Source organism: Scleropages formosus, chromosome 24 (genome assembly GCF_900964775.1).
Source record: "Scleropages formosus chromosome 24, fSclFor1.1, whole genome shotgun sequence".
NCBI classification, from domain to species: Eukaryota; Metazoa; Chordata; class Actinopteri; order Osteoglossiformes; family Osteoglossidae; genus Scleropages; species Scleropages formosus.
In genome coordinates, this window is record NC_041829.1 from 1,970,353 (window position 1) to 1,996,944 (window position 26,592).

The 26,592-nt window shown below is 42.1% G+C and overlaps 2 protein-coding genes across 6 annotated transcripts in view; one reads left to right on the top strand and one right to left on the bottom strand.

The window, feature by feature from the left end:
- Positions 1 to 1,805, top strand: part of LOC108936580 (CCR4-NOT transcription complex subunit 4-like) — a 37,020-nt gene extending 35,215 nt beyond the window's left edge. For both annotated transcript variants that reach the window (XM_018756036.2, XM_018756037.2), the window contains exon 13: positions 9 to 1,805. In XM_018756036.2, coding sequence (XP_018611552.1) covers positions 9 to 319 — 311 coding nt within the window. In that variant the 3' untranslated portion in view covers positions 320 to 1,805. The remainder of the gene's footprint in view (positions 1 to 8) is intronic.
- A 9,061-nt stretch (positions 1,806 to 10,866) lies between these two features.
- Positions 10,867 to 26,592, bottom strand: part of LOC108936329 (transmembrane protein 178B) — a 120,117-nt gene continuing 104,391 nt past the window's right edge. For all 4 annotated transcript variants that reach the window (XM_029248952.1, XM_029248953.1, XM_018755654.2 and 1 more), the window contains 2 exons: positions 16,874 to 17,011; positions 10,867 to 14,558 (listed from right to left, as the gene is read on the bottom strand). In XM_029248952.1, coding sequence (XP_029104785.1) covers positions 14,308 to 14,558; positions 16,874 to 17,011 — 389 coding nt within the window. In that variant the 3' untranslated portion in view covers positions 10,867 to 14,307. The remainder of the gene's footprint in view (positions 14,559 to 16,873; positions 17,012 to 26,592) is intronic.

Genomic DNA, 26,592 nt, shown 5'->3' on the forward strand with positions numbered 1-26,592 from the left:
CGTTACAGGTGTCCCAGCATCCTCAGGCAACAGTTTGGACTCTCTCCAGGATGACAATCCGCCACATTGGCTCAAGTCCCTGCAGGCGCTCACAGAGATGGACGCTCCCGGCTCCACTGCACCCCCCCAGCCCCCGCACAGTGCCCCATTCAGCGCACAGATACCCCTCCACAGAGCCGGCTGGGCACCTTACCCACCACCCAGCGCAAATCCCACCAGCCAGTTTCACTCCCCCCCACCCGGCTTCCAGACCGCCTTCAGACCCCCTGGCCAGACCCCCACAGATCTGCTACAGAGTGCCGCCATGGACCGCCACTAGGGACAGCAAACAGCCGGCAAGCCCGGCGACAGACCTCCCATCATCCAATTACAGAATATTAACAAAATAACACCATTATATATTCTTTTTCCCTGTATCTTTTTCTCATGGTGTTTGCCCTATCCCAGTCCCTCTCCCTGTCTTTCTCTAAACATGACATCATGAGTAGCTGTTTTTGGAAGCCGTTAGGGTGTTGAGGTAGGTGGGGGAGGGGCATAGACGTGAACACAGCCAACTTATCACAAAGCCACCTGACAGAAGGAGTTCTGGAGGTATGGTACTGATACATGAGAGTGACTGGACTTCATATGTTACACTAACAGTGGTGTGAAAGTGATCAGAATTATCTTGAAATGAGGACTGGAGATTCCATCTTTAACTGAGATGCATTTGCCTTTAAATCTATGCCAAAAATGGACCTTCTCCCATACCCTTAGGGGTTTAGAATTAGGGGATGGTCTGGGTAATGTTAGGTAATTTATATTCAACAGTAAATAAATGAGGAGAATCATAATGGGGCTCCTTGTAGAAGTTTCCTGACACAGAGCTCATATTTAGCTTGAGCATTGTTTATAAAGCATCTAAGCTCAGTCTTCCCCTTTGAACATGGTTATGAAGAATACCTGAAGCATAGATGAGTTACATCCTGTCACTGGTGTTTGTTAGGGACCTGCTTGCCCCTTCTGTCTCTATGGAGATCTTACTGAAGCTCTGTATCAGAAGCACTGTGTCCTCTTGAGACTGAAGGGGGTAAAAGGGTGAATGGGTCGAATGCCAAGGGGAGAGCAGGCACACATACAAACCTTTAAGCTTAGGACTAGTTTCTAGCTACAAGCCACAGAACTGGAACATTGAGCTCTAGCTGTCAAAGCTAGGAAGGGTCAGTTTCTCCTGGAGGTGATAGAAGTTCTCAGGCCCCGAGAAGTATTACTAAAATCAAACGGTGCCTGAAAACAAGAGCGTTCTCCAGATATCTGGCTTTTCCTTCATGCTGGTAGCAAAGGGGACAGTCCTCTTCCAGCTTTTTTGTTTGGTGACAAGGTGTTCGGTTAAGTAAAATGAATAAAAACAAAGGTGTGGTGATCGAGATGTAAAGGGTTTTTATGTTCATTTTGTTATACTTTGGTTTATGTTAAAGAATGGAAACCTCAGCTTTTAATGAAAAATGGAACCACCAGGGTGAACTGTTTGACATGGGATCCTCCATCCTCCCATCACCATGTCAGTGTCGATTATGTTCAGGATTCTAGATGTTGGGATAGTGGCACTTTAGGGCAACAGAAATGACCACCAAGTCTCTGGGGTCGATCTGTGTCCATCCACTCTTTCTTTTGTCTTAATTCTTTATCAACTGTAGGTTCTTGCCACTGTCCAGTATTCAACAGTATTCATAAGAAAAGTAAAAAAAATTCAAAGAAACCAGTGCAGTTAACCATGGATTTTACAAGATGCTAAAAAATTAAAATGAGATAATGGTATTGTACCTCTGCAGGTCTGGAAAAAACTAAAATCTTAAATAAAAAGAAAACTTTACACTTGTGTGAGATTCTTACTGCCCATGACCCTAATTTTTTCGCTAGTCAAGAATGCAGCCATCTTGAAAAGATTGCCCAAACACATATGGAAGATATCAAAATTCAGAAAGGAACTCCATAGCATAGCATCAAGAACTTGTCAGTATTTGTGTGCACAAGTGCCAACAGTATTTTCTACACTTGACTTGATGCCTGACATGAGTATTAAGATGTATGTTTCTAAAGACATGAGAAGTGTACAGTTTTGGACGTGGTAGGCACTTTTTGGTGGAATGCTTCTGCACCAAAATCTCTTGGCATTCTTTAACACAGAAGGTCTTCATTTAAGAACCAAAGACTTGTCCAGTCTGTTGCCAACACTGTGCTTTTGGGTAGCGTGTGAAGATTTTGCTTCTGCTCTTGCACTTTAGCTGGCGCATTGATTCCCATTCCCTTGTGCTCTGTCAAAACAGTTTGTCACTTTGTCTACAACCTCAATTCCAAAAGAGTTGAAACAGTATGGAAAATGCTAGTAAAGACAGGAGTGATTTGAAAATTTACTTTGACTTGTATTCAAACGGAAATTGTATGAAGAGATATTTCATGTTTTACCTAATCAACTGCGTTGTTTTTTGAAGACACTCATTTATTCTGAAATTGATACCTGCAACACGTTCCAAAAAAGTTGGGACGGGAAGTTGAGGACTATCTATCTGATAAGTTCAAATAAGGTGATGTTAAACAGGTGAGGCAATTGTTACAGTATATAAGGAGCCTCCCAAAAAAGCCTAGTCCTTCAAGAGCAAGAATTGAATTGAAGACTTTGTCATTGTACTGCTGTGCAATACAACAAAATTATAGAGTACCAAGCCCCTGTGTCCATGCGTGCTGCCCTATTAAGGATGGATTGAGGCTCGCCAGTTTGTCAACAGATGTGTTTGCACATCCAGCTCTTCAAGAACAACGTTCCCCAAAGAGAACTTAGTAGAATTTGGGGCATTTCAGCTTCTGTTGTACACAGTATAATGACAATATAATGAAAAGATTCAAGGTATCTGGTCAAATCTTGGTGTGTAAAGGGCAAGGCCAAAAACCACTTCTGAATGTGCAGGGTCTTCAACCCCTCAGATGTCACTGTCTTAAAGACCATCATGTGTCTGTTATGGATATCATGACATGGGCTCAGGTTTTCTGCGGTAAAGTATTTTTAAAGTAAAGTATGACTCCCTTTGTCAGTGAACACCATTCACTACTGCATCCACAGATGCAAGTTAAGGCTTTACTATGCAAAGCAGAAGCCATACATCAACACTGTCCAGAAGTGCCACTCATTTGAGATGGACAAATGCACAGTGAATTGTGTTTTGTGGTCTGACGAGTCAACATTTCAAACAGTTTTTAGAAAAAACACTACCGTTGTGTTCTCCGGGTCAAAGAGAAAAAGGACTATCCAAGCTATCAGCAAATGTCCAAAAGCTAACATCTGTTATGATATGGGGGTGTGCCAGTGCCCGTGCCATAGGTAACTTGCACTTCTGTGAGGACACCGTTAATGCAGAAAGATATGTACAAATTTTGGAGCAACATATGCTGCCATCCAGGTGCTGTCTTTCCTGCAGGATGATGGCAAACCACATTCTACCCGGATTACAAGTGCATGGCTGTGTAAGCAAAGAGTGTGGGTACTAGGTTGGCCGGAATGCAGTCCTGAGCTGTCTCCAACTGAAAGTCTGTGGCACGTTATGAAGCGCAAAATATTGCAACTAAGGCCCCGTACAATTGCACAGCTGAAGACCTGCATAATGGATGAATGGCGGAAAATTCCGCTTGCTAAACTTAACCAACCGTTATTTTCAGTGCCTAAATGCTTAAGTGTTATTAAGACACATAGTGATGTTATACAGTGGTAAACACTCGACTGTCCCGACTTTTTTGGAACGTGTTACTGGCATCAGTTTCAGAATAAATGTATATCTTCAAAAAACAATGTATTTGATGAGGTAAAACATGAAATACCTTGTCTTTGACTTGTATCCAAACAAAAACAGTATAAAGTAAATTTAAAAATCACTCTTCTTTTTCTTTGCATTTTCTACTGTCCCAACTTTTTTGGAATTGGGGTTGTGTCTGATCTGTGATTTTTTATTTCCTGTGGTATACTGATGTCATATCCAGGGTTTTCCCTGAATAGCCTTGTTTCCTGTGTTTCCAGAAAAGGCTCAGAACCACCACGGCACTGACAAGGACAGGTGGTTAATGATAGTGGGTTATCTGATTTGTCTAGCTCTGACATAGCAACATCATTCCCCCTGTTCAGAGCTTATTTGAAACAGCAGTGGGTTATTATCAGTGAGGGCCAATTAGACTTATCTGGGCAAAATTTAGCTTTTTCCACATTCTCTCAAGTGCAATTAAGTCATAATGGTGTCTCTCCTAGTGCAAGCTTCTGTGGTATACTGGTGACACCTTCATGCTGTTGCTGGAATGAACACATTGCTGTCCCAAATTGCTGACTCTCACTGTTCCCATTAAAGGGAGCTTTTGCATGAGCTATCAGTTACCACAGTGTGTGTTAAATTGTTTTGAGGGCATGGCTGTGCAACTGTCGTTATATTTAGTGTATTCATTCTAACATTTCTCCAACTTTTTCCTGTGGATTTCAGAGTATTTCAGAACATAACCTGAACATAAGCTTGGGTCTTAAGAGTTGCAGTTTCTGACCCATATATAAAACATGCCACACATGTCTTTGTGGCTAATAATAAAAAATTAAAAAGTCTGCATAAGTTACAGCAGAAAGGATAACAAAGGGCACTAATAGTGAAACAAATGGTGAGGGAGAGGAGAAAAGAGAACTGATGTATGATAATGGAACAGGTAATATAGTGGTTAGACCTGCTGCCTTTGGACTCAACAAAACTCCCAGGTTTAAACCTCTCTTCTGCTGTTGAGCAAGGTACTTACTATAAATTGCTCCAGCTACATAAATGGATAGATTTATATTTTAACATTGTATGTTGCTTTGGACAAAAGCTTCAGCTGAATGAATGAAAATGATATTTAAAGGTAGTTCTGAACATGTCAGTATTAATCCTGGATTTAAAGGTGCTTAGAGCAGAAGAGTCTGTGATTATATTGGGAAAGGAATTCCACAGATTTGGGCATAACAGGAGAAAGTTTACTCTCTCTTAGAATGTAGGTGAGTTTGAGGAACCTGTAAGAGGTCAGAATTGGATGAAGACTGTGAGGTAATAGACTGATAGAAGGTTGGAAAGATACAGAGGTGCCAAACCATATAAAGCTTTATGGGTAAGTATGAGGATTTGGAAGTCAATAGGCATACTTATAGCTTTATAAAAACATTGATAATGTATTACACTAGTCTGTAGTTAACTGTCTTCTTTGCCTTATGCCTGTGTTCAAGTGCTCTGTGTCACTGTGTGAAAAGAGCGCTGTATAAAAATTGAATTTTGAACGGGAAATCTTACAGGGAGCCAGTGCACGGATTCAGACACAGGTGGGACTTGGATTATAGCTGCTGAATACTGAGAATATTGGAGCTATTTAAAGGTGGATTTTGGGGCCCAAATTAGGAGAGTATTACAGTAGTCACTTCTAGAGAAGATGAATGTAAGTAATTTTTCATTTGCAGAAAAAGGTAGTATGGAACAGTCTGGAAATTTTCGTCAGGTGAAAAAACGAGGTGTCAAGAGTTCCATGCACCCCCTGACCAGGTCTGAGGTGTGCTGGGACCAGCCTTTCAATGATCTTCACAATGTAGGAAATTAAAGCTACTGGCTAATATTCACTAAGATCTATGCATTTTCTGAGTGTACTTCCATTTCCTTTGTGCAAAATTGTTTGGGCACAGTTTGAATAAATTTAGTTCTACTGATTTTTTGTTTGTAAATGAGAATTTGGGTATCAAAGGCCAAGAATCATTATACTGAAATTTCAGATGAAGAGAGTTCACAAATAGAAGTGTGCCTGTACTTATTGGTATACCACCTCACACACACTTTCTGACCCGCTGGTCCCATATGGGGTCGCGGGGAACCGCAGCCTAACCTGGCAACACAGGGCGTAAGGCTGGAGGGGGAGGGGACAGGACGCCAGGCCATCGCAAGGCACCCCAAGCGGGACTCGAACTCCAGACCCACCGGAAAGCAGGACCCAGTCCAACCCACTGCACCACCCCGCCCCCTATACTACATCATTTAACCTTTATTTCGTCAGACTATATTACAATTCAAAGATTCTGGGCAAATTGTCCAGTCACATTCTGTGACTGGACTGTGTCCCTGCATTATTCTGAAAGAAAGTAAATAATTTCTCTTTTTCAAGCTGCAGTTTTAAAGAACAATTTAAAGGAACGCCTAGGCTTTCCTACTAGCTGAACATCGTGCATCATTGAAAGCTGTCAGTCTACCAAAGCAATCTCAATATGACCTTTTATTTCCCACTCGGAAACATCTTTTCAGTTCTTAACCCAGCTTTGTGTGGCCCAATAAATCCTTCACCAGGCGAAGCTGTTAGTGGCCTGTGATGTCTCACTTCTTTGCCTTTACTTTACATTTATTCAATTAGCTCATGTTTTTTCTACAAAACCAATAACAATGTTAAGATGCTGACAGTCATTTATCCAGCTTGGTAATTTTTACTGTATCCGGTGAGGGTAAGTGTGTCATCTCAAGGGTACTATAGCAGGAGGTTGGATCTGAACATTGGTTGTTCAGATGCAAAGCCATCGCTCTAATATTTACTTTTTTTGTTGCCCCTCTTTGTATATATCTCCAGTACAGATATACTTGTTTCTGTTATTCTCTAAAGGGTTATAGATTATTAGATTATTATTCAGCTGAATAACTTGCTTTATATGGCATCTTCCTTCAGAATGGTCATTTTTATTGATTTTTTGTCATGTTCACTTCAAAGCAATATTACTTTTTTGCGCAGTTAATGTTTATGCCTTTTTATTGTGTTTGTGTAATTAATGCATATCCAGCAGTCATGCCCAGGAAGTGTGTATACAAATGCCCAGTATACAAAATCCCCTTATATTTCAAGCTCTGATTAGTAGAAGTTTGCAGGACCGTCTGGGTGAAAAGTAGCCATAACAAGTGTAAATCCACACCCCCTGGCCTCATACCAAAATGAAACACATTTCCACTTTCTCTGTCTGGAATGAATTCACACACAAAAAACGTGTGTGCACACAGATTCTCTAAAAGCTCTCATAAAGTATTCATTAAATGCCGCACTTGTGCCTTTTCATCTTTTCAAATGAGTCCATTAAGCGCTGAGTTCAGTCAGACTTTACCTTTAGTAAGTGGAACAAAAAATTCTACATTTGCCTTCTTCCTCTTCCAGATATTAGCATTGCTAATATGCTATTTAATGTAGTGAAGTGCTCATGTTTTTTTCCTCTCCACACCAGTCGGGAAAATCCTAAATCTTGGACACCAAAGTATAAGTAATAGGCTGCTGAAATCACTGTAATGTCATTCTGGCTTCTATCCATTTACTCTGAGCATGTTTTATAAAGATACCTCTTATTTTCAGATATTATGCAATCTGGGTTTACTTTGACTGCATTTTAATTTGGAATTAGATAAACCTTGGTATTAATAAAGAAGGAGGTACTATTTTGAATGTTTCATTTTCAAGCACTGGCATGTCACAGAGACATCAAGCAGTAGAAGTAAACACACCAAGGAGATTTTTATTCTTTTATGCTTATACATTCCACAGCTGAACATTTCCAGGAATTATTTTTTTCTTTATTTTACTGTTTTTGTTTACTCAACAGACACATTACTGATGTAAAAGGTTGACAGTTTCTTATACTTGTTGAAAAGAAAGCTGCAGTACCTGTTACCACAATCCCTTTTACTACTTTACACCATCCAGAAAGCTTTTTTTGTGGCTGCTACACTCAGTGCCTTTGTTTAGCGTGGGAGCACACGTACGCAAACAATAAAGGTTCCTGTTACAGAGGAGACATGACTTCATGTTAGAAAATGACACCTCTCCATGCAATTCTACATGGATGAATTTTGGATGTTCTCATCTATGGAGATCCTTCAAAGCGCTGTTGTTGTTGCTGAGGTTGCGTCCTCCCCTTGTTAATGAGTCACACTATAAACATGCAGCTCCAAGACGATTGTCTCCAGATGGGACTCCAGTGGTCCTTGGCACTGGATGTGTGGTCACACAAGATACCATTGGTGATGTGCTAGTGAACCCTACTGTGAACATGGGCGTTGCTGGAAACCACAACCTAAAGCTTGGTTTTCACCTGTCTACACCTACAGGACCGTCACGTGTCACATTACAGAGAAACCGGCAGTGTCCTTAAAGATCTGCTTCAAGTACCTGCTTTATTCTTGGGTGAGCTGTACTGAATTGTTCCCCTATGTATGGGCACATTAAAACTGTATCTTATATGTCTCCTCAGAAAGCTGCGAATGCATAAATGTCCAAAACTTTGCCTATTTAAGTATGAAGTACATGTATCTTTTGTAGCTGTTGTCTTTAAATTTAATTTCCCAAATCTGTGTTCATTCACACTCACCTGTGTTAAATGTGTGTATTAAATTTGTAAGTATGTGTATTAAAGACACAAGTGAGGCCTGTTTAAGTGTGCACCGAAGACTTGTGAGAGCTGCTCATGTCTAGGTGCTTTTCTGCAGCATCAGCAACACTGAGCTGGTGGTGCTTCTGCATCCATATCTTCTCAAGTGTTCTGATGGCAGCTTTTATCTTTTGCATTTGCTTCGAGGGAGAGAACGGGGAAAAATTATATTATGTGAAGTGTGTCAAGTAGGGTTATTGTAATTTCACGCTCAGTAGATTTCTTTGCTACCACCCAATGAAAGCCTTTTTTTTTTTTTTCTTTTAAAATAGCTCAGCTTTGTGAAAATTAAAAAGGCACAACGTTAATTCCCCTACTATTTCAAACTAAGCAGGAAACATACAACAATGCATTTTAGGCATTTGGTCCTCCTAAACAAAAACTTTAGGATGAAGTTTTAGAGCCGAGGAATATAATTCTTTCTATGAAAACAAGAGAAACTGTGCTTCCCTGACAGGAAGTCCACTCACATGACCCCTATAAGTGGTGAATAATTTAAATTATTAAAAGCAATGGTGAGAGCAAATCTTAAAGAGGTTTTTCCTGTACTTACATGGTGTCACGACCTCACCAGTAACAACTGTCACTGTCTGTGTAGACAGCAAGGACAGCATTAAATTGTAACAAGAAATCGATTTCACAGTCTGACAGGATGTGCTCCTTTCGAGAAGAAAAGGATTCCTTTGCTGTGAAAAACATTGCATTAAAACTAATCTAATTAACTTCATTCCCATACATTAAAATTCCATATTTTGTGCAAACATTAACCCTTGCAAATCTGAGCTCTTTTTGAATCGTTCTTCTCGTCTCTCGACTGACCCTTTTCCAATAAATTTTTTTCAGGATAGGCAGACATCATGCTTTGTAAATTGGTATGGATAAATGAGGTTGTCATGTTGAGTAATGAATTAGCAACTGGACAATTTTCAATTCTTAGAAGCCAAGAATTGAGGGAATTTTATGGATATGAATAAATCAGTAAAGGGATAGCTTGCTGGGGATTTAATTAGCCTCGCACTGAGTTCTTCTTGGGAAACAGAAAGTGCAGCACATCTGCTGTTTAATAGAAAAACATCAGAGAGAAAATATAATCATGCAGACTGGCCATTAAACCATTAATTAACATCTAATTGTATCCAGCGGTTCTATTAGATTGGCTTTTGAGATGTTTTCGTTTCCTCATGAGAGCAATACTGATGATTGCCATTTTCTAATGTGTGGCATTTTGTGATCTGAGCATTGCAAAGAAACATTCCAGAAAGCAGCCTTCCTTCGGCAAATCATGGTATGTACTTTGGATACAGACAGTTGATCCAAATCACAGCAGACGTTTTTAAATGAATTCTTGCCAAACTATAGAAAGCTATGCCTGTGACATATTAAATGTGTTCATGACATATACACACTTTCATAACGTAAACCGAGTATCACCTGGAAACAGACCTGTCTTAACCACTCCTTCTGAACTTTTAACCCATATAAATACTATACAAATCCAGCATAATGAATTATGAGACCAAGCATCATATAACATGATAATAGCAACCATTTTAAAGACCCTCTCCATAAGTTTGGAAGTCATTCTTTGCATCTGAAGATCTAATCTGGGGGTTAGAACCCCAGACTTTTCGGATTGCTGGGTCTTTGTAGTTCTTGTTTCCTCAACACTCATAGCTGTCCAGTAAATTCCATTCAGCAATTTTAAATTAATTAATTGGTATATTGAAATCAGGTGTAACCCGATTTCAATAGCTTTCAACTTGATTTATTTAAAATTTGCTTGCGCAGTGTTATTGGTGATAGTAATAAATACTGGTGGATTATACACAACTAACTTCACTTCTGACATTAGTGGGCCTCCATTTGAATCTTTTGGTGTATTGTTAAATGTATTACTCTTTGTATCCTGAATCATTTTTGAGAATAAATATAAATGTAACAAATTTTAGCTAACTCATTATTAGTTCTGGAATAAGTGTCTTATAGTGAGTGAATGACTGATAACATGATATTTTAAGTTAAAAGTTAACTGTTGAAATGTGTTAAGGCTGAAACAATAACTAATTTTTATTTATTGTATTTATTGTACCAGTTCTGACTACCCATGTCTGTAGGTGACTAAACACTGTTTCTAATAAACATTGACTAATTTACTTGCTCTTACTACAAAGCACTGGGTAAACCTACATTAAACACTTATTTGTTCAGTTTTAATCCAAAAACAGATTTCAGATATTTTATTAGTACCTTTGCACCTGTAACACTCCATCACTGTCATCACCACTTGTCCATGTCAGGGTCACAGGGGTCCAGAGTCTATCCCAGAAGCACAAAGGGCCAAAGCTAGTCAGGGTACACCCTTTACAGGAGGGTACCCTCCCCCCCACCCCGCCCCACACACACACACACACACTCACATTTTAACACACTACAGGTAATTCCAACACAACAACCCACCTGAAAATACCTGTTTTTGGATTTTGGAAGAAAACCAGAGGAAATCCAGGCAAACTTCACAAAGAGTGAACTGGATTTGAATCTACATCCAAAGGGTTAGGGATAGGGCCATTGCACCTGTAACAGTTTTCTAAAATATAGATGTTTAGGTTTAACACGACTTAAAAGTGATGGAAGGTTAATGCGATTAAACCTTTGAAGACCATGGTTGCGGATCCTTGCTGTAAGCGTAACGGAGCAAGTCAAGCAATGATATTTGGAAATAGATAGAGAGAAGGAAGTCACATTTGCCTAATCGGAACTGCGTTTAGTTACAATTTGAAAGGAAAAATAAATCGTTACGTGTACAGCCTTGTTTTCTATTGCTAGTCACAGCTATGCGCTTTTCGACCTAGAGAGCACTCTCAAATGCCTCACGATTGGGTATCATTATTTTAATATTTGAAAAGTGAACATGTTTACACACTTAAAAAAAATCTAATCTTTCATGCTTTTAAATGAATATGGCCAGAACATTCTTGCATTATCCACCAGCCATAAAGGATGCACAGTTTACTGAGTCTTGCTGCTGCTCTGAACACCAGGAGACTGTAAACTTTGATTGTAATTTGCTTCTCCACCCTGCACTGCTGTCTGAAACTCATTTTTCCTGTAAATCTGTAAATGTCTGGATATCTAAGAAGCTATTTTCATTGTTTTGTATGAGGAAAATTATAATCCATTCCTGGACTGACACAAGTTCACTCAAAAATTATTCAAAACATAGGCAGCCATTAATAAAATTATTATAGTCTTTACAAAGAAAGTCCTCCTTATCAAACTAATTGCTCCTATTATCTAGTTTCACAAGGCGCAACTATCAATGAAGTTGGATTTGAGTGAACTGTGGGTATTTCAAACGTTCTGCAAGTTTCATGACAATTTTTCACAGTTACCCTGAAACAATAAAGGAATACTTATTTTCAACAGCCTATTTCTTGGCTGTTCAAGGAATGTATGCACGTAGTAGAAAAAAATTTAAACGGAATGTCAAAATGGAAAACAGAATGCAAGCGTGTGAACCTCAGGCATAGCACATCGATGATCAGTGTGAAGATTTTGGCTACAATTTAAGCAGGCAAAAAGGATCTGCAGCACTTTGTATGGTATCTGTTATCATCACACTGTGTCACTACAGTAGGATGGATTCCACACTTATAATTTACACTTGAATTATGAAAAGTTCTTTCTTTCTGACTTCTCAGTTTTTGCCAGTACTTTCTTAAGCGTACTTACTCACATTGGACCTATAAAAAAAATCTAAATGAACACAAACAAAGCAACAAAATTAATGAAAATAGGAATGTGCACAGGAGAGCACGATCCAATGCAGAATTTCATATAAAGATGAAAAGAGATGGCTTCTATTCCCAACTTCCATGGTCTGTACACACAGCGGTTTGTGTGTTTAATCATGGGACTTCTGTCGGTCAGGATGGTTGAACATGTTTCATTGCAGATTTGGTATACAGGTGGACTGAAAAGTCAAGATATGATGAAAGAGTCATTGTACCAAAGTGATTCGTACAAATTCTTGAAGTTCCAGTGTGTTAATGTCCACATACCAAATGCCTGTATACTGGGGTATGGACACCAACGTCTAAACCATAACAGTCTAAAAGGACAGGAGATGCTACATACAGTTGATTAACTTAGCTGCCTAATTATGTTTTGGGTGGATTATCACACATTTATATGTAAGTTGTGAATGTAAAATATAAAACAATATGGAAATTTAAGGCTGATAACATGATGAAAATAAATGAATGAATTACAGCACTTCCTCTAATACACTCTTATAATGTAGTCTGCCAATGATTTCATAATATATTAGGTTAATTTCTTATAAAATGTTCCTATAAAAATGTTATGTGGGTTATTACATGCAGGCATGAGTGGTTATGAGTGCTTAGGCCATTGTGCATAATAAATGAATTACAATGCATTATGAAAATACTTAGAATGCATTATGCAGTTGTTGGACACAAGTTTTCAAAAAAAAAACACACTGGGTATGGAATCCTTATAAATGTATCAAATATTTTTTAAGGGAGAAACTAGTGTGGTAATCAGGAATACCACAGAGTACCACCCAGATGTGCAGGGGGTAACCGTGGTGTGATATTGAACATATAATGTTGAACAAATCAGTTCCCATCAACTCCAGACAAAATGTAAACTCTAAGAGAGATTGTGTGGCACAAACAGGACATTGCAACTTTCATTTTCTGTTAATAAAATACCCAACCTTTTCCCTTGGGCAAGTCTTGATTATTATTATGTTTTAAACCATTATTATTGTCATTTTTACAATACTTTTTTCTACAGAAATTGTAAAACACCCACAGGTACTTACTTGTATGACAATGGTGGAATGAAAAACAAATTATTCTTCACACAATGTTAATACTCCCATCCAGGCACCCACACACACGTAAAGACAGGTTTAATTAAAAAAGAAACGAAAATCAACACAAAAAACAGCTTTTCCCAGGTTAGACTTTTAAGAATGGAATGCACTTAGAAAATGAAAATGCTCAAGCATGAAATTTCAGTTTGGATCCCGCGTGATATTCTTTACAATTTTGTACAATATGGGAAGATCGTCTGCCATGTGCAGTCATTGTCTCCGCTGAAGAATAAGACCAGGGAGTCCATGCTTTCATCATTCATATTCCTTCTCCAGTATGACAAGCTCTGGTGGTTTTCTAGTCATATTGTACCATAGGGCTCCATTTTCCTCACACTTGTTGAAAAAAAGAATCTAGTGAATCCAATGAACTCCAGAGAATCTTCTATTCACGGTGACGGCCATATTCTCTTCGCCTTTTCTCCCAGACATCTTCAGTCTGCTTTCAAAAAGTGCGAGATTTACTGAGAGACAATCCTTTCGCTTTAGGAGAACCAGGAAAGGCCTGCATGTGGATGGATGATGTCTTCTTAATGAAACAATGTTACTCCCCTATGTTTTTCCCCTACCATTTTCCCATTCATATCCCAAAATGCACCAGTGGGGTCACTGGGAAAGAGTTTGATTTCAGTCTGTACCCCTGGATTCCACACACAAGGTGCTGATGTCTGTTATTAGTTTGCAATATTTGTCACAGATTTGCAGTCTGCTGAGGAGATCTAGTCTTGTGACCATCTCCAGTTGTTACACACACACACGCACACACACACGCACATCAAAAATACCACAGTCTCTAGCCAGGAGAGATCAGAAATGATTCTAAACGAATGCAGGCGTTGTTGTCTTTCCCTCTGTGTGAGGGAGCTCCTTGTGGAGGAGCAGGTATGAACCCCGGGGGTACAGCGGCGCCAGCTGGCCAGCCGCATGGATGGAATTAGCACACGGTGCCATTCTCAGGCCGGGCCTTGGGGCATGTGGAGCGGGGTGGAGGCTGCACGGAGGGGGCCAGGGTGCAGAAGAAGCCGGCAATGAGTGTGAGGCCCAGCCCGCCCCAGGCACAGAACATGGACCAGCCATAGCCGTGACTAATGTCATCTGGCAGGCCGTACAGGTAGCGTGGGTAGCGGGAGAGCTCGAAGTTGATGCCAGCCACACACGTGCAAAGGGAGATGATGCAGAAGGTGCCTGAGAAGGGAAAGAGAGGAATACGGTGCAAAGGATGAGTGGAAAGGGTCTTTGACAATTTGTATGTATAATGTTTGTGGCTTTGCTCTCTACGTTGCTTTAGATGGGGGCTTTGCTACCATTATGTGACCAAGAGTGAATGCTGGATTTTTGCTTTATTACTTTGAATAGTCATTAGCTGTTAAATAGTCAATTTATTATGCATCCATGAGGCATAGCTTTGCACTGCTACGCAATCACTGAGTCTGCTGTGGGCAGTGCAGCTGTGAGTCGAACATCATTCCAGGCAGGCATGCTGACATGCATCCCCAAGTCAAAACTCATCCGACTGTCAGAGCGCGCTGCCTGCTCATGAATTAACCAAAATAAGTGTTGCTTTGGATGAATAATCCCATACCATCTGAATGAACCCCTCTACTTTGGACCTGCTCCAAGAGACATGCATGATCTACAGCCTTGTGAAAGGTTTTTTTTTTTTTTTTTTTAGTTTTTGTTCTTTGTAGACACTTTTAACAAAAATCACCTCCATAAATTATCTGTTTGTGCAGCTGGATATTTATACTGACACAAGCAAGTTGGGAATCACAAAGATACAATAGCAGGGAACCTTCGGGAAAGTTAGTGCTCAAAGTCCATAGTTTTCTGGTTAACTGACTATGTGGAGAATAACATGGAGAATGTTGTGGAGAGGAGTGCAGGAGAAATTTTACTTTTACTTAAACAACTATGTCTGCAGAGAGGAAGCTTTCTTTAGAACTTTGGTACTTGTGGTGGGTGGTGATGCCAAACCTCTTGACACAATCACACCAATCTTTACCACAAATGCTATTAATTTCAAGCATACAGATTGTGTCAAGGATTTGGGTGTCCTGTTGGATGGGAACATCATTTGTATCTCATGTAAATGCTTTGACTAAGTCGTGCTTCCTTCACTTAAGAAACAGAGCTAAATTACGATGATTCCTATGTAGACAGGTTGCTGAGAAACTGATTCATGGTTTTGTTTCAAGCAGGCTGGACTATTGTAATGCTTTATTGGAGGGTTATACCAGACTGTATCCAGGCTACACTTCGTTCAAAATGCTGCTCCGAGAATTGTCACTAGAACTAGGAAGTACGACCATATAACACCGGTACTTAAATCGTTGCATTGGGTCCCGGTTACATTTAGAGTTGATTATAAAATCCTTCTTCTGACCTATAAGGCAGTACATGGCATTGCTCTGGCTTACCTTTGTGAGATTATTGATTCTTATATCCCAAGATGATATCTCTGTTCATTTGATGCAGGTTACCTGTGATCAATAACACCTCAGTAGGATGTCGTGCCTTTAGTTATAGAGTACCTAAACTGTGGAATAGTCTACCAGTTCCTATCAGAAATGCCCCATCTGTCTCAGTCTTCAAATCCAGACTAAAGCCTTACATGTTTACTCAGGCATTCCACCTCGGAATGTAATTCCACTTGGCTGTGCTTGTTTTCCCACCTCTATACCAATGCAAATTAAATTTACTTGTTTAAATTACAAATTACTATTTTTCTTTGGCAGGGGGTGTGGTGGCGCAGTGGGTTGGACCACAGTCCTGCTCTCCGGTGGGTCTGGGGTTTGAGTCCTGCTTGGGGTGCCTTGCGACGGACTGGCGTCCCGTCCTGGGTGTGTCCCCTCCCCCTCCGGCCTTGTGCCCTGTGTTACCGGGTAGGCTCCGGTTCCCCGTGACCCTGTGTGGGACAAGCGGTTCTGAAAATGTGTGTGTGTGTGTGTGTGTGTGTGTGTGTGTGTGTGTGTGTGTGTGTGTGTGTGTGTATTTTTCTTTGTTGAGCATTGTCTCCCTTCAATAAGACCTGAGGATGCCAGCCGGCAGTCAGAGACGCACCCCCATGCTGACCAACCGCCATGATGTACGAGATGTACCTTGCTGAACTGGGAAATCAAGCTATCATATAGCAACACTGCCATTATTACTTGTAAACTGGCTTAGAGACTCCTGGACAGCCACTGGCCCTTGAACCCCCAGAGGTTTATTTCTCCCTCGACTTTTAGTTGGGAGTTTTTCTTCCTTTCCTCCGTGGCCAGTAGGCAAAATTATAGCTCTATAATAACATTATATTATGAGAGTCTATAGTCAGCCGTCTTCTTTGTTTTTTTTTTTGCCTCATGCCTGTGTTAAAGTGTCTCTGTGTCACTAAATTGAATTGAATTATTACATTGCTATGTTTGTAGAGGGCCTGAGAGAGATGTTATGCGGAAGCTAGCTTGAGCACCTTGCCCCAAAGTTAAGGTGGTGGAGTTCCGGTTGGATGCCCAGTGACTCACCCCCCATGAGAAAAAGCAGTCCGGCCACATACTGCATGAGGCCTCGGTCCCAGCAGCAGCCCAGCACCCCAATGATCCAGCCGAACAGGATGATGGCCACCGCCATTCCCATGAAGCCAGCTGTCATGCGACGCAAGTCTGAGGAGGGGAAGAGAGAACCGGGGACAGGCTTAGCTCAATCAGGCAGTGCATCCCATGGTACTGAGAACTGACAAATACCCTTTGACTTGCTTCGGTTACCATCACAACAATTCAATATGTACGATGACAACAGTAATGTAGATAGTCTTTTGTTTACGTGCCAAAGCCCAGAGCTGTGACAATACTCCAAGATATTAACCTTATGAAAACAGCTGGAGATTTCAAATGAGTTGAATTTCAAGCTCTGTGTAACAGTTACATTTAAACCTACAGCTCTCAGATCTATGGGGCCTTTGTGTACCGATTCCGCCAGAGGGCTGTGGAAGGAAAAGATCGGAATTCATAGTAAGCAAAAACATTAAGCTCTGAAACATCACACTTAACTGAATCTAAGTATATTTACTCCTAGTGCAGCAAACTTTCTTTCCTGCTCCATATATTTGAGCCAGAACATGAAAGAGACCTCCATATTTATAATTCAATATGTTGTATAATATATACCAAAGCTTAAATCCACAGCTGCAGTCTGGTTTCCCCCCACCCCCGAGTCTCTAAAACAAATTCACCTCTGCAAATTATTTTCACATGCACCAAGTTCTCAGTCTTTCACAGATGTTTTGCTAAAACCTCTCTTTGAGGAGCAGCGACATTGTTTTCTACGGACACGGTATGATATGCGTAATTGCAGCGCCGGTAACATTTTATCCGCAGGCCTACCAACCACATCCTGGAAAATGAAGTCTTGCAGGAGTCTTCCCATGTTTTACTCAAAAGTTGGAACAAGTGTATGCAAGTGTGCACTGGGCTCTGACCCCCAGACATGAGTCATCGTCGCAGTAAATCCCACAATCAGAGGACAAACACTCCTGGGCAGGACAGTCTGGCAGGAAAGCCATTACACGAGCTGCATGATGAGGAGGAGTGCACTTCCGCTCAAACACACACCCCGGCACTAAATCGCTCTTGATTCACAAGGCATTGGCTCCCTTGCATTACTTCACTGACAATAACGTCACATAGACACCAACAATTTCATTGCCAGTAACAAAAGGCAAATTAGGCTATCCATGTGATTGATAATGTGTTTCTACCATCTCCGAAATCTGAATGAAAGCATATGTGCATGAAGCACATTTTTACCTTCAGCTTTCCTTTACTCACATTAGAGACTCTGACAATAAGTCAAGGCAGCCTATTACAGCTGATGCACTAGGAACCAAACCTTTAATTGTTAGTGAAAATCAAATAATTTGTTTAAAAACCTTGTTCACCATTGTGTAATTATGGCTTATGCCTGCAACTGACTAGCATCAGAATAGTATGCAATTAAATTCTATTTTTGGAGTTCTACGGCAATATTTTATGCATCTAACATGCAAATTAATTTCTGGAATTGATTTTAGATGCGGTGGATGATTTTGTGCTGTATCCTGTACTCCTGATTTGACGTTGTGAGGCAAACATTTTTTTTTTTTTGCTATAACACCCTCAACCAGCTGCGCAAATGAAATGCTTTCTTAATTTTTATGGCATAAATAATTAAGTTCTATAACAATTTTAATACGATTATAAATGCAATTTGTTTTTGTCATAATGGAAAGTCATACAGAGTCAGTCAGAGGTTTTTAACATCAGCCATAGCTGACATACAGTATGAAAGCATGACAATGTACAGCACTATGCAAAAGCCTTAGGCACATAGATGTTTCAGAAAAATATTTGTTTTAGACGGTGCTTTAATGTCTTCTGCATTAGTGTCAATGAGAAAGAGCATATTTTAGATTTCACAGCATTCCTTTTGCAAAAAGTTACAGTATTACAGTAAGGGTTTTGTATGTCATTAAAGAAAGAAAGTACACACATACACATGTTGTCTGAAACCACTTATCCCAAGTGGGGTTGTGGCGAATCAGAGCCTAAGCCAGCAACACAAGGCGGAAGGCTAGAGGGGGAGAGGACACACTCAAGATGGGACACCAGTCCATCGCAAGGAGCACCAAGCAGGACTCAAACCCCAGACCCACCAGAGGATGCGACCCCGCTCGGGACAAGTGGTTGTTGATGATGGGTGGTTACTAAGCTTTGTAGGAAGTTCATTAATTAGGAGCATTATTTTTGGAACCATTCTCATTTTACAGCTTTTTCCCTAAGTGCCTAAAACTTTTGCAGAGTACTGTAAAACTGAAGAAAAGAACCATAGTCACCATAGTCTCCTTCAAGCTTTTAACTCATGCTTGGGCTATGATTTTGACTTTGTATCCCTAATGTCATGTTTAACGAAATGTTTGCTGAAAACTATGATTTTTCGATCATCTTAGGCTTAACCAGTGTTACTCCATAAATATCTGCACCTTTTATGGCGAAAAGATAAGTAAATCCTTTTGTGATGAAATTTCCCACAAAGGTCCACCCACTGCAATGCTTTTAAATGCCCTTGGGGGAGAACTCACTAGTACAAGGGCCCAAGCAGTTTATTTTTCGCTTGTTCCCTTGGCCTGGGAGTTTTTTGTTTTTCTAGTTTTCAAATTACCTCATTCTGACTAGTACACCAGCAAACTGACTTCTCAGTTTTATTTGCTTCCTTTTACTGTCACTTGCTTTGTTTTAAAAACAATCTCTGCTCTCTTATTTAGAGCTTTGTGTCACCTTACTGAGAAGAGTGCTGTATTTTAAATTGTTTTCATTTGGACCCATAAAAAAATAAAAATCTTTTCTATAAACTGAAAGATTTAGTTTAGAAGATTTTGCGTGGTGCTCTGGGTTCAGATGGGGCAAAGAAGGACGCGTGGACAGTGTTCATTACGAACATTTACTGGAACACAGTTCACACACAGTGAAAGGTATAGGTGCTAATGAATAGAAATGAATAGAAATATGAATATGAATGAATAGAAATGTCCTCTCGATCTGAGGACGCTTTTCCCTGAAGGACCTACACCTTAAGAAGTCTTTCTCAACCTTTTTTCCAAGCCTTTTTCAAGCTTTTCTTCACTTTCTCACACTGTGTAACAGGGGCTGACCCCTTACAATCCCTTTCAGCCCCCAGCAGTTGAACAACTATTTTAAATCTTTCCCACAATTCCCAACTATATACAATAAACATCTTTTCCTGCTCAAACGTGATGCTCTTCATTAATGTGGGTTGTTACAGTACAACGCAGTCAAGTTCTCAATCAAGGCTGAGTAATAAAGAGTTCAAATGCACTTTTTTTGTTGAGGTATACATCAATTTGTACAAAAATATCTTCTTTTTCATGGAAATGAAAAAGGAAATCATGATATACCGTGGTCAACAAGGACTAGGGTTCTCCATTCTTGGTGTGAAAAGACTTGGTACCTTGTCGTTCTCTCAATATATTAAAAGCCCAAATTATAATTTTTCGATTAGTTTACGATATTAAGAGAAATAGCAGTTCAGTTAAAATATAATAGCAGAACAGAACACAGAAATGGTTGTAGAATGTGACTGCTTTTATGTAAGGATTTTGTCCACGGGTATATTTTAAAAATGTAAACTACATTTAATTTATTAATCTAATCTAATTAAATCCACACATTTAATATGAATAGCATATATCTATATTTGATAAAAATATCTGAAAACAGGGGGCGCAGTGGCGCAGTGGGTTGGACCGGGTCATGCTCTCCGGTGGGTCTGGGGTTCGAGTCCCGCTTGGGGTGCCTTGCGACGGACTGGCGTCCCGTCCTGGGTGTGTCCCCTCCCCCTCCGGCCTTACGCCCTGTGTTGCCGGGTAGGTTCCGGTTCCCCGTGACCCCGTATGGGACAAGCGGGTCTGAAAATGTGTGTGTGTGTGTGTGTGTATCTGAAAACAAAATTCTAGTTATACAATCTATCTGTGCATATGGGCTACAGGAAAGTTTATCTGGTGCGTATGCAGAAAGAGATGCTATCGATAGTGCATATATTTTAAATATATATTGCACTCTTTTATATTATTATTATTATTATTATTATTATTATTATTGCACTCCTTGTCTACAGGCCCATCTTTATAAGGTCTTTGTACAAGAGTTTGTTAAATACAAGAGACTGTACAAACTTACTAAGAATATTTCAGAGATTATGTTTTTGACATAAAAAGGGAAAAGCAAAGCTAATTTAATACATTTCCATCTGTGAAATACCTTTTCAGTCATATCTGAGATACACTCATTTGACTTATGAGAATTTCTACTTTGAGGATTCTCATTTATTAGTCCTACATCAGTTTGTGAGGAATTTCTTTTAATAAGAACTGAATTTGGATATTGTGAACCTCCTGACTGCTGAGTGGTGTGAGATGTTTATATTTACATTTATTCATTTAGCAGTTGCTTTTCTTCAAAGTGACATACAAAAGTTTAGTAATTGGTATGTAGCTGATAACTTTATCCAAGGTGGCTTATAGGTACATGTAGACTAAACTCCCTACATTCACCCTTAGCCCATTACCACCCAGCAGTGCAATTTAGCACACACACACACACACACACACACACAATTTATAGTCACCTGTTTATCTGAAGCACATGTGTTTGGATTGTGGCAGGAAACGCAAGCAAACAAGGGTAGAACATAAACACTGCACACACACCAAGCTGGGATTAAATTAACGTTAAGTCGCACAGCCCAGACATTGTTCACACACACACACACACACACACACACACACACACATTTTCTGAACCGCTTGTCCCATACGGGGTCACGGGGAACCGGAGCCTGCCCGGTAACACAGGGCGTAAGGCCAGAGGGGGAGGGGACACACCCAGGACGGGACGCCAGTCCGCCGCAAGGCACCCCAAGCGGGACTCGAACCCCAGACCCACCGGAGAGCAGGACTGAGGTCCAACCCACTGCACCACCGCACCCCCTCTAGACATTGTTCAATGAGTTTGAATTCAATTGCAATGATTTACTACATAAACACTGACTTTCATATCTATGTGTTTTGTTTGTGATTGTGCGTTCAATTTACAGTATGTAGTGCCTACAAAAGGGGGTGAGGTGGCGCAGTGGGTTGGACCAGGTCCTGCTCTCCGGTGGGTCTGGGGTTCGAGTCCCGCTTGGGGTGCCTTGCGACGGACTGGCGTCCTTTCCTGGGTGTGTCACCTTCCCCCTCCGGCCTTACGCCCTGTGTTGCCGGGTAGGCTCCGGTTCCCCGCGACCCCATATGGGACAAGCGGTTCAGAAAATGTGTGTGTGTGATAAGGATTCGTCGATATTCTGATAAAGTTTTATACAGCTACTCGTGTGATATGCATTGGTTCATATAGTGGAAAGAAACAAACTAACTGCACTTAAGAATCACACATCTGCAGCTATGTCTCTCTCTCCTAATGTAATGCACAAATTGTATTTTCTATGAGATGTACGTCGCTTTGGAGAAAAGCGTCTGCTAAATGAATACATGTAAATGTAAATGTAAAACTGATGCCTCGAAATATCCTGATATGTTACAGATCAGCAGTTTTTAAAGTTGTGCATAATTTTCCATCAGCTCTTCGATTCTGTAAGTCTCTACGTCTGTGTGTGGTTGCTGTCATACCTAGATTTCTCGATTTCCTCTAGTGACATGTCAGTGATGAAGATCAGCTCAGAGAGAGGAGAGGAGAGGTCCTATTGGACAGCCTGTCAGGCATTTTGCACCCCTGCTACCCTTCGACCTACCCCCTACCCAAGTATCATGCATGGCAGTCGAGCGCTGGCCTACTGCCCCAGGGCATAAGCCATGCTGCCGGCAGAGTCAGCTTGCCTCTTGTAAATGACTTTCGAATGTTGATGGTGCAATGCGTTAATGTGTTGCCCCATCCTGGCAGAACGTTTAATTAAACGGCCCATTTCACTTTGCCTGCCTGTGCTGAAATCATTACTTTTATGATTATAATTCAGTTTTTCCTTGGCAGTCCTTGCTGTTCTGCTTTATAGTTGTTCATCTTGTGCAATCGAGGCCTGGCGGCTGCAAGTGTCTCACCTTGTCCAAGCGGGATGTGGTGCTCAGGGCCCAGGCTGAGTGCGAAGATGCCTTACTGTGTCATTAGGTGAGGCACACTGTCTACTTGGCAAACATCTGCACAAACAGTAGGGTGACCTGTACGTAGCAGGGATGCTGTGTTCCTCACATGGTTAAAACAGTGTATTCTGGTGAGTAAATTAATCACCGTGTTGACTATACTGGATGCTAGCCAGCACCTAGGCATTTGCATCAGAGGGCCATTTTCTCTGCCATTTCTACTAGAATTTACATGCTTAATTTTTTGTTTTTTTTACATTTTATTAGCTTGGCAGGCACACAAAGCAACTCTGTATGTCTTAAATTATACAGTGCTAGCCATTTCTGCAGCTGAATATTTTATTGAAACAGCTCAGGTTAAGTACCCACCCATAAGCTTCAGCATGCCTGCAGTAGAGTCGACGTGCAATCGTAGAGGAAGAGTAATGTGAGGAGAATGCTGGGTACCACCCACCCCCCCAACACACTGCAGCTCCCAGGGTGATTTGTCCAGCTTCCCTGCGGCGTAATTAATACCCTTCACGCTCGGCAACAGTGGGTGCGTCAGCTTCAGCAAGGTAAACACAAGAGGAAGAGGTCACTGCTGGAGAAGACAGATATATCTCATCAGAAGTTCCCCTCGGCTTCCCTCTTACACATTACACACATGGCAAAGCATGAAACGGGCCCAATTCTTTGGGCTCCAGGTCAGCTTAAACTCGTTATTACCAGGACTGTGTTGAGCTGAGGGAAAATCTCCCACTTTCAGTTAAAAAGGGTAATACAGAAATGGCTGGCTTTTTTAAAAAAGAAAAAAAACCCAGCCTCTCTGCAATGCTCCATGATCAGAGAAACTATCACATGAATTCTTTTTCTTTTTCATTTCAAGTTAGCTTTATTTATTTTTTAATTAGGATGACAGTGACGCCATGAAACAGATCATTGTGCAGTTTGATGTCTGGAAACTGGAAATGGAAATTACTTTCTACTAATCAGGCAGATTCCAGTGATGAACATTTTATTGCAGTTCAATTGTGGCCACTGAAGAAACAGTACCATAACAGTGCGAGTGTCACTGCCTGCAGCTGGAATTTTTTGTTTCTTATAGTTCCTGTTTGAGGAAATAATATGGTAAAGTAGATACTTCTGTTGCAGAACTGCTACAGGTTTAGTGTTCTCTGATACCCGCTACACAAGAGCCACCCCTCTGCTTTCTACCTTATACTGGTTGCCCATTACAGACCAGATTAAATTTCAAACCCTCTTGGCCTTGAGTCCTCTCTGTAAGTGTACAACAGGAATTATTTGCCTTATATGAGTCCTGCTTGGGGTGCCCTGCGTGTCATGTCTTGGGTGTGCCCCCTCTGCCTTCGGCCTTGCACCCTGTGTGACTGGGCATGGCTCTGACTTACCGCGGGCCCCACTCAGGACAAGTGGCTGTTGACAATGGATGGATGGAGTATTTGGGGATGCAGAGATTATACTAATTGCAGAAATTCATTAATATAAATGTAATTAATAAAAGCCTAAGCAGAATGAAGTTGGACCGGGTCCTGCTCTCCAGTGGGTCTGGGGTTTAAGTCCCGCTTGGGGTGCCTTGCAACGGACTGGCATCCCATCCTGGGTATGTCCCCTCCCCCTCCAGCCTTATGCCCTTTGGTGCCGGGTAGGCTCCGGTTCCCCGTGACCCCGTATGGGACAAGCGGTTCAGATGATGTGTGTGTGAGTGTGTAAGCAGAATGAACTATGAACTCTCCTTGTCTTATGGTTTTAGTTTCATTTATTTGAATTGTCCAATTCTTTCAATGCCCCTCCGTGAACTGCCACCTTACCGTGGTGGAGGGGTTTGAGTGCCTGAATGAGTCCAGGAGCTATGTTGCCTGGGGCTATATGTCCCTGGTAGGGTCTCCCATGGCAAACAGGTCCTGGATGACAGACGAGACAAAGTGCGGTTCAAAAACCCCTTATGAAGAAAATAAAATGGAGGCTTTCGTTTACCCCGCCCAGTATGGGGTCACCGGGGCCCCACCCTGGAGCCAGGCCTGGGGGGGGGGCTCGCATGCGAGCGCCTGGTGGCCAGGTCTATGCCCACGGGGCCTGGCCGGGCTCAGCCCGAAGCCATGACGTGGAGCCCTCTCTTCGGTGGGCTCACCATCTGCCGGAGAGACCATAAGGGGCCGGTGCATTGTGATTTGGGCGGTGGTCAGGGCCGAGTGCCCGGCCGACCCAAACCTCGGCTGCCAACTCTGGTTTTTGGGACTTGGAATGTCACCTCACTGGCGGGGAAGGAGCCTGAGCTGGTGCGGGAAGTTGAGAGATACCGTCTAGATATAGTCGGGCTCACTTCCACTCACAGCTTGGGTTCTGGAACCACTCTTCTCGACCAAGGGTGGACTCTCCACTATTCTGGCGTTGCCCAGGGTGAGAGGCGGCGGGCGGGTGTGGGCTTATTAATAGCCCCCCAGTTTAGCCACCATGTGTTGGAGTCTACCCCGGTGAATGAGAGGGTCATCTCCCTGCGCCTTCGGGTCAGGGAACGGTCTCTCACTGTCATTTTTGCTTATGCGCCTAATGGCAGTGTAGAGTACCCGGCCTTCTTGGAGTCCCTGGAGGGCGTGCTGGAAAGCACTCCCACTGGGGACTCTGTCGTTCTACTGGGGGACTTTAACGCCCACTTGGGTAGCGACAGTGACACCTGGAGGGGCGTGATTGGGAGGAACGGCCTCCCTGATCTGAACCCGAGCGGTGAGTTGTTATTGGATTTCTGTGCTAGTCAGGGTTTATCCATAACGAACACCATGTTCATGCATAAGGGTGTCCATCAGTGCACTTGGCACCAGGACACCCTAGGTCGGAGGTCGATGATTGACTTTGTAGTCGTTTCTTCTGACCTTCGGCCATATGTCTTGGACACTCGGGTGAAGAGAGGGGCTGAGCTGTCAACTGATCACCACCTGGTGGTGAGTTGGATTCGATGGCGGGGGAAAAAGCTGGACAGACCTGGCAGGCCCAAACGCATAGTGAGGGTCTGTTGGGAACGTTTGGCGGAGGCCCCTGTCAGAGAGGTCTTCAACTCCCACCTCCGACAGAGCTTCAATCAGGTCCCGAGGGAGGTGGGAGACATCGAGTCTGAATGGACTATGTTCGACGCCTCCATTGTCGGGGCAGCGGTTCGGAGCTGCGGCCATAAGGTCTCCGGCGCCTGTCGCGGCGGCAATCCCCGAACACGGTGGTGGACACCGGAGGTAAGGAATGCCGTCAAGCTGAAGAAGGAGTTCTATCGGGCCTGGCTGGCTCATGGGACTCCTGAAGCAGCTGACGGGTACCGACGGGCCAAACGGAGCGCGGCTCTGGCAGTCGCCGCGGCAAAAACTCGGGCTTGGGAGGAGTTCGGTGAGGCCATGGAGGAAGACTTTCGGTCGGCCTCAAAGAGATTCTGGCAAACCGTCCGGCGACTCAGAGGGGGGAAGCGGTGTTCCACGAACACTGTTTACAGTGGAAGTGGTGCGCTGCTGACCTCAGCTGAGGATGTCCTCGGGCGGTGGAAGGAGTACTTTGAGGATCTCCTCAATCCCTCCGACACGC